This window comes from Leucopleurus acutus (genome assembly GCF_964270905.1).
Source record: "Leucopleurus acutus genome assembly, chromosome: 19".
Taxonomy (NCBI): Eukaryota; Metazoa; Chordata; class Mammalia; order Artiodactyla; family Delphinidae; genus Leucopleurus; species Leucopleurus acutus.
In genome coordinates this window covers 18,018,656-18,027,555 of record NC_139161.1, presented here as the reverse complement: position 1 = coordinate 18,027,555, position 8,900 = coordinate 18,018,656, and the positions used below count along the sequence as shown (strand labels likewise).

Sequence of the window (8,900 nt, the reverse complement as noted above, 5' to 3'; positions counted from 1 at the left end):
CGTCCATTTCCCTGATTGACTGTCTCACTCACCTCGGACCCTGCCAACCCAAGATGTTCACTCCAGAGAAGTGGGAGGTGTGGACCTGGAGCTCAGCTGAGGGCCGGCTCCCCAGCTGGAGGGTATCTGCAGGGGCAGGGGCTGTCCCTAGCCGCGGGCTGGGGGTTGGCCCAACACTTTCTCTGCACCAAGATCATGACTCTGGACAAACTGTGTTTACCAGAACAGCAAGGGGCCTATTTATAGCCTCAGCTGCTCCTTTCTCTGGGTCACGGGTTGGGGGCAGGGTGGCTCCTCAGAGCAAGGGTGGCAGTCGGGCTGAGGGAACCTGCTCTGCCCAGCTGCCGCTGCCCAGACCCCTGGATCCCTCCCCATGGCAGGGGAGACCTTCCCCTTCACCTCCTCCACCCTGCGCTCTCTCCGCCTGAAGCGGGAGTGGCTGGAATGGGAGGACCGGCGGCGGGCTGCAGCCCAGCAGTACCAGAGCCAAAGGTGCCCCCCGAGTTCCCGGGCCCAACTCACTAGGCCGTGCCGCTCCTGCCGGGACCCAGCTGTGCACAATGCCCTGTTCTCCGGTGACCTGCAACAGATCCAAGCCCTGTTCCAAGATGAAGGCGCTGCCAACATGATTGTGGAGACAGTGAGCAACCAGCTGGCCTGGTCAGCTGAACAGGGTAGGGAGCACCCGGTGGGGGCAGAAGAGGAGGGAGAGGGAGGAGGGGGGGGAGCCTGGGCCCCATCGCCCCCCTCCAGACCATAGACTAGACCATCCCTTCCCACTGCCGATTCCAGCTCCCTCCTAAACAGAGATGAGGCATACTTAGTGATTTGTATGTCTTTTCAGATTTCAAGTTATAGTGACATGTTATATGACTTACACAGGAACACAGTTGTATTCGAATGCAATTGTTTCTCTGAATGTATCTCCACGCGTGAATATTTTTTCTTTCATAGAATGAAATTATACTCCAGATGCTATTTATAGCCTGGTTTTTTCATGTAACATCTTTCTATGTCAATAACCATAAGTCCACATAATTTTTTTTTTTTGGCCATGCCGCGCGGCTTGCGGGATCTTAGTTCCCCAACCAGGGATTGAACCTGGGCCCTCGGTACTGGACGCTCAGGGTCCTAACCACTGAACTGCCAGGGAATCCCCCACGTAATAATTTAAATAGGTGCATGAATTCTATTGTATGGGTGTGCCATGATTTATAGAACTAGCCCCCAAATAGATTGGTTAGCTTAGGCTTCTTTTTTGTTTTATTTATTTATTGCTAAAAATATTTATTATTTATCTATTTAGGCTGCACCTGGTCTTAGTTTTGGCATGCAGACTTCTTAGCTGAGGCCTCCGAACTCCTGGTTGCGGCATGCGTGCAGGATCTAGTACCCCAACGAGGGATCGAACTCAGGCCCCCTGCATTGGGAGCATGGAGTCTTACCCCCTGGACCACCAGGGAAGTCCCTAGGTTTCCTTTTTTAAAAAAACTATTTTAAATAACAGTATGACCAACATCTTGGTGTACTTGTTCGATGATCTGCCTTAGGATCTATTCTGACCAGAAGGTTTGTCCATGTAAACCAAATGATTGCCCTGTTCTCAGGCAGGAGAAAAGAAACCACCCCCCGCAAAAAAAAAAAAAAAGATTGACAGGAGATTGCCTCACACTCCACCCATGGATATGGGGGTTCAAAATCCTTGGAGAGCTTATGCTCTCACGGTCACCACCAGGCCAAATTCCTTCAACTGTTAGAGATGTGACCCCACCCAGGGCACCCTGGTCTCCTCTTCCAGCATGTCCACCATCTCCATCTCCCAAATGGAACTTGGCCTTAATTTCAATCCTAATAAAAAACAAAACATGCTTTACCCAAGATTTAGGAAACCCAGGGATTTACTTAGCTACAATGCAAACAACTGACAGCAGGATATTAGCCATCTGTGTCCTTCGAACAAGACCTTGGCGATTTCTACAATTTGGATTCAACACCAGTCCCGTGATCGACCCCTCTTCCCACTCTTCTTTTCTCTACCTCCATCTCTTATCCTCCCTCTCTGCCCTTCCCCCCATTTCCATGCCACCCTCCCCACCCCAGGAGCATCCTAGGACTTCTTCAGCTCTGCTCTGGCCACTCCCTGAGTCAGTTCCAGGCACTCCTGTGTGTAACTCCCTCCCCTCCCCAACACCAGAGCGCCCAAGTTAAAAGAGCCAAGGACTCCACCAGCAGCTCAAAGACCCAGAGGTTTCCCTAACAGGATTCACCCTCTTTAGCTGCCCTTGTGGTTTTAAAGAGCAATTAAGGGAATTCCCTGGCAGTCCAGTGGCTAGGACTCGGCGCTCTCACTGCCGGGGCCAGCGTTCGATCCCTGGTCGAGGAACTAAGATCCCACAAGCCTCTCAGTGTGGCCAAAAAAAGAAGAAAAAAAAAGAGCAATTAAATGTTTTTCCTATGACCCACGTATTAACGTTTTGTTACAGACTGACAAACTGTTCTAAAAGGCTGTTCCAATTTACACTCTCAGCTGGGGGCTCGAGCAAGCCCCTCTCCACAGGTACAGACGAGCACAGGGTTTGCGCTCAGCCAGGCGTACAGAGGGCAGGGCAGCGTCAGTTGTACATGACAGCCTGCCCTGCCTGCCAGCCTCATACCCACCCCCCTTAACACTGCCTGCTCCCCCCAGGGTTCTGGGTGCTGACCCCCAAAGCCAAGCATACGACACCCCTCACCATCGCTGCTGCCCGAGGCCACACCGACTGCGCCCGCTACCTGATCCGGCGGGGAGCTGAGTTGGACGCCCGGGTTGGGGGCCGGGCCGCCTTGCACGAGGCCTGTGCCCGGGCCCAGTCCGACTGTGTGCGGTTGCTGCTGACCTTCGGCGCCAGGGTCAATGTGTTGTCTGAGGAAGGCACGACACCCTTGCACCTCTGCACAACCCCTGAGTCCTTACAGTAGGTGCCCAGGGGCTGAGATGGTTTGGGGAGGGTGTGTGTGGGTATGTGTGTGTGTCTCCAGCTCACATGCCAGAAACACATGTCCTCACAACATCATGGGAGACAGGTCTCATTCTTTTTTTTTTCTTTGAATTTTATTTTAGTTATTTTTTTATACAGCAGGTTCTTATTAGTTATCTATTTTATACGTATTAGTGTATACATGTCAATCCCAATCTCCCAATTCATACCACCACCACCACCCCCCTCCCAGCCACTTTCCCCCTTTGGTGTCTGTACGTTCGTTCTCTACATCTGTGTCTCTATTTCTGCCCTGCAGACCAGTTCATCGGTACCATTTTTCCAGGTTCCACATATATGCATTAATATACGATATTTGTTCTTCTCTGACTTACTTCACTCTGTATGAGTCTCTAGATCCATCCACGTCTCTACAAATGACCCAATTTCGTTCCTTTTCATGGCTGAGTAATATTCCATTGTATATATGTACCACATCTTTATCCATTTGTCTGTCGATGGGCGTTTAGGTTGCTTCCATGACCTGGCTATTGTACATAGAGCTGCAATGAACGTTGGGGTGCATGTGTTTTTTTTTTTTTTTTTTGCGGTACGCGGGCCTCTCACTGCTGCGGCCTCTCAAGTTGCGGAGCACAGGCTCCGGACGCGCAGGCTCAGCGGCCATGGCTCGCAGGCCCAGCGGCTCCGCGGCGTGTGGGATCCTCCCGGACCGGGGCACGAACCCGCGTCCCTTGCATCGGCAGGCGGACTCCCAGCCACTGCGCCACCAGGGAAGCCCCATCTTTTTGAATTATGGTTTTCTTAGAGTATATGCCCAGTAGTGGGATTACTGGGTCACGTGGTTATTCTATTTTTAGTTAGTTAAGGAACCTCCATACTGTTCTCCATAGTGGCTGTATCAATTTACATTCCCACTAACAGTGCAAGAGGGTACCCTTTTCTCCACACCCTCTCCAGCATTTGTTGTTTGTACATTTTCTGATGATGCCCATTCTAACTGGTGTGAGGTGATACCTCATTTTAGTTTTGATTTGCATTTCTCTAATAATTCGTGTTGTTGAGCAGGTTTTCATGTGCTTCTTGGCCATCTGTATGTCTTCTCTGGAGAAATGTCTATTTAGGTCTTCTGCCCATTTTTGGATTGGGTTGTTTGTTTTTTTAATATTGAGCTGCATGAGCTGTTTTTATATTTTGGATATTAATCCTTTGTGCATTGATTTGTTTGCAAATATTTTCTCCCATTCTGAGGGTTGTCTTTTTGTCTTGTAGTTTCCTTTGCTTTGCAAAAGCTTTTAAGTTTCATTAGGTCCCATTTGTTTATTTTTGTTTTTATTTCCATTACTCTAGGAGGTGGATTAAAAAAGACCTTGCTGTGATTTATGTCAGAGTGTTCTTCCTGTGTTTTCCTCTAAGAGTTTTATAGTGTCCAGTCTTACATTTAGGTCTCTAATCCATTTTGAGTTTATTTTTGTGTATGGTGTTAGGGAGTGTTCTAATTTCACTCTTTTACATGTAGCTGTCCAGTTTTCCCAGCACGGCTTACTGAAGAGACTGTCTTTTCTCCATTGTATATCCTTGCCTTCTTTGTCATAGATTAGTTGACCATAGGTACATGGGTTTATCTCTGGGCTTTCTATCCTGAGACAGGTCTCATTCTATGGTGAAAAAACTGAGACTCAGAAAGGTTTAGTGACTTGTCCAAGGTCACATCAGCTAAGCCCAGTAGGCAGAAGCCTTGTTGCTTTTTGGAAAAACCCTGTCCCAACTGCAGTCTCCTATTCCCTGGGAACCCTCTGCAGCCACATTCCTAGCTATTTTGAGGTAGGCATCAAGAAAGATCTAGCCCAGTGTTTCCCAATCTTAGTGTGAAGGACGCTTCCTCTTCCCACCTTTGTAAGGTCAACAGTTTCTTGGCCACACCCTACATGAAGGTATTTGCACTTTGACAAGTCAGGTCCACAGATAAGGCTGGCGGGGCCAAGGAATCAAGGGCTCTTGAAAGGCATTCCACAGCCCACGTGCTGGAATCTACCCATGTAGATCTAGATCAGTGATGGACCCAGAAATGATCCAAAATTCCCAGTCCTTTCTTGAGGTCTTATGGGCATGTGGTGCACCTTCCAGCGCACTTGATCCTTTGAAGTGAACTGAGAATGGTCTCACTTACTGGAACCCTACTGGGCGAGCTTCTTGGAGTTATTTAAATTTAGTATATAGAAACAGAAATACCGAGGTAATAAATTAAGTAGTTTGTGGCTGGCTGGCTGCTACTCAGAGCTTGGCCACTGAGCAAAGTGCCTACCAGACATGCGCACTGAAGGGAGCTGGAATGCTGGCCATTTTGGGGAAGGATACTTTTTCATCAGGGTTTCGATGGGGTTGATGGATCTGCTCCTGAGTTTCCAGTGGCTACCGTTCTGGCTTTTTAAATTACTGTTAGTTTAGTGCCATCATTAATTTAGTTTGCAGCGTGTTTGGTTTACCCCGAGGTGGTTAATGATGCCTATTTGCCTCAACAGTGTTCTGACCTATGAAACACCTGTGAAACACGTGCTCCCTAAAATCTGGTTTTTGTTGTTTGGTTTTGTTTGTTTTCTCCAGGGGAAAGTGAAGTAAGTGGGACCCAAGTGCCTTCCTTTGCTGGAGTGGGTGGAGAAAGGTGGTCTTCATGTTTGGAGACAGGAAGAAAATACTAATAATGACAGTTTTTTTTTTTTTTTTTTTTTTTACTAATTAGGACTTCTATTTCTGTTTTCTTTGGGGGTCATACTCCTTAATTTTCTATGCTTCACAGTGTACACATTAGTGGGTTTTCAAAACTTTTTGTGCTTTCAAAATGTTAGGAGAAGGGCTTCCCTGGTGGCGCAAGTGGTTGAGGGTCCGCCTGCCAATGCAGGGGACACGGGTTTGTGCCCTGGTCTGGGGGGATCCCACATGCCGCGGAGCGGCTGGGCCCGTGAGCCATGGCCGCTGGGCCTGCACGTCCGGAGCCTGTGCTCCGCGGCGGGAGGGGCCACGGCAGTGAGAGGCCCGTGTACCGCAAAAATAAATAAATAAATAAAATAAAATAAAATAGGGCTAATAAAAAAAAATGTTAGGAGACCACTGACAAGTGATTCAGAACAAGGCCTTGGGGTCCCTATCTGATGGGGGAGTCAGGTTAGACTCTGGGAGGGACAGTCTGAGGCAGTGAGTATTAATTCCTCCTCAGTCACTAACTTGCTGTATGTCCTGGGCTGCACCACAACTTTTCTGGGCTGAAAACTGAAATGCTCCCAGTGACTTGGATGGGCCTTCCAGCTCTGCTCTCTGTCATGGGGCTTCTGTGAGTCTGGCGGTGGGCGCCAGGCTCGCTTGAGCCAAGAGAGGTGGGAAGAAGGGGTCAGGGATGACAGCAGGCTGAGGGGGTCCCAGATCAGGCCTGGTCCCTCAGGATTTGCCTCAAGGGCCTTGTACCCTGCCTCCAGGTGCGCCAAGCAGCTGCTGGAGGCGGGAGCAACCGTGAACTTGGCGGTACAGGACAGCGAGGTGACGCCCCTGCACGTGGCGGCGGCACGAGGCCTGGAGCAGCACGTGGCTCTCTACCTGGAGCACGGCGCCGACGTGAACCTGCGCACCAGCCAGGGCGAGACGGCCCTGAACGCCGCATGCGCGGGGGCCGAGGGCCCAGGCAGCAGGCGGCAGCACCAGGCCGCCGTGCGCCGGCTCCTGGAAGCCGGGTCAGATGCCCGGGCGGCAGGGCGCAAACGCCACACGCCGCTGCACAACGCCTGTGCCAACGGCTGCGGGGGCCTGGCTGAGCTGCTGCTGCATCACGGGGCCTGCGCTGCAGTTCCCAATGGGGCGGGCGAAACGCCCATGGACTGCGCGCTGCAGGCCGTCCAGGACGCCCCCAACTGGGAGCCCGAGATCCTCTTTGCTGCCCTGCTGGACTATGGGGCCCAGCCTGCGCGCCCTGAGGTGCGCAGGGAGGGCCTGTGAAAGAAGACTCCTGACGGGCGGGGTATGCCTGGAGCTGGAATTGCCCAGCCTCCAGGAAGAGAGGCTAAGAGACAGAGAGCCCGCTCTCTGGGCCAGAGATCTGTCCGCCTCTTGGGAAGGACCAGTGAAGGCTATGGGAGAGGGTGTCTAAGGGAGAAAAACAGCCCCCAAGGAAACTGGCTGGGGTCAGGAGGTTGGAGCACACTTGAAGGTAGGGTAAACTGAGGCTAGAAAAGGATGAGGAGGGACTCAGATCTTGGCCTCTCAAATTTGGATGTGAGACTTCCCTGGGAGTCCAGTGGTTAAGCCGCTGCGCTTCCACTGCAGGGGTCACGGATTCGATTCCTGGTCGGGGAACTAAGATCCTGCATGGCACGTGGGCAGGCAAAAAAAGAACAGATTTGGATGTGAGTGGGGCTTTGGCCCAGGCTGGTTGGTAGAGGCATGGTACCCCTGAGACCCTCTTTTGTTTTCTAGTCTGAGACTTCTTTTTTTGTTGTTGTTGTTGTTGTACGCGGGCCTCTCACTGCTGCGGCCTCTCAAGTTGCGGAGCACAGGCTCCGGACGCGCAGGCTCAGCGGCCATGGCTCACGGGCCCAGCCGCTCCGCGGCATGTGGGATCTTCCCGGACTGGGGCACGAACCCGTGTCCCCTGCATTGGCAGGCGGACCCTCAACCACTTGCGCCACCAGGGAAGCCCTGAGACTCTCTTTTGATTTCTAGATGCTGAGACACTGTGCCAACTTCCCTCGAGCCCTGGAAGTCCTGCTTAATGCCTACCCTTGTGTTCCATCCTGTGATACCTGGGTTGAGGCAGTGCTTCCAGAGCTGTGGCAGGTAAGTCCGCCCCATGAGCACAGCTCCTTCCTGGGCTCTGGGGGAGATGGAGAGGAAGGATGAGCCCCAGGCCTGTCCCTCCAGGGTGGGCTTCCTGGAGGCAGGAGCAAGAGGGACCCTGGGTGGGAGGAGGATGGGCAGAGTGAAACCTCTGGGTTCCAGGGTCCCCTGCCCCTGGAAGCTCAGGACAACCTTTAATTGCACACAACTCTCTAGCCTCTCTCTTACCTGCATCAGTATAGACATTTATCAGGCATCTCTGACTGAGTGGGCACTGTGCCAGTATCTTTGGAGTCGGGGTGGGTGCAGACATGGCTGAGACCCTGCTCTGCAGTGTGGTCCCAGCTCCCATGACCCCTGCAGGGCCTTTGCTTCTGAATCTGAGTCCTTCAAGATGAGCCAAACGCCCAGGTGGGTGCAGGTTGCAAAATCCCAGGGCCCCACCACTAGGTCACCCCCAGATGGAAGGGCAAAGTCAGGGCGTTGGGCCATCTGACCCTGTTCCACTCCCCATCTAGGAGCACGAAGCCTTCTACAGCTCGGCCCTGTGCATGGTCAATCAGCCGAGGCGGCTGCAGCACCTGGCCCGGCTGGCCATCCGTGCTCAGCTGGGTAGCCGCTGCCGACAGGCTGCCGCCCGCCTCCCCCTGCCCCCGCTCCTCAGGGACTACCTGCTGCTGCGTGTGGAGGGGTGTATCCAGTGAGCCCCGTGCCCAGCTGCTCCCAGAGCTTGTCCTGCCCCCTCCGTCAGTTGTCCCCCGCAACCCTGGAGGACCAGTCCCTGGCTTCTTATCCACACTCTGCATGTCCACTGGGGCCAGCTCATCCCTCTACTGGCTTCTTGAGCCACCCGCTGACCTCCAGCTCGACCTGAACTTCAGCTCCTCTCTCCCATGGGAAGGTCTGCAGACTCAGCCTTTGTCCGCATCTTCCTCCTTCGCCTAAGTGGATGACGGCCCCTCGATCCAGGCAGGCCCCAAGCCGGGAGGAAGTGATCCTTGTTGTCCCGAGACCTGCTACCCATGTACCTGTTCAGACTCCTAAAGAGTGACAGCCTCTGCCTCTAGCAGTGCTGCCAATGCCCATCCTGCTTTTGTCCCTTCA

At 52.6% G+C, this 8,900-nt stretch overlaps 1 protein-coding gene across 1 annotated transcript; it reads left to right on the top strand.

Moving 5' to 3' along the window:
* Window positions 1–373: 373 nt before the first annotated feature.
* Window positions 374–8,500, top strand: ASB16 (ankyrin repeat and SOCS box containing 16; the record flags this gene model as incomplete). The annotated part of the gene is made up of 5 exons (XM_082861394.1): window positions 374–674; window positions 2,687–2,954; window positions 6,446–6,938; window positions 7,683–7,796; window positions 8,315–8,500. 5 exons carry the CDS (start codon window positions 374–376, stop codon window positions 8,498–8,500), a joined length of 1,362 nt encoding a protein of 453 aa, XP_082717520.1.
* Window positions 8,501–8,900: the final 400 nt, after the last annotated feature.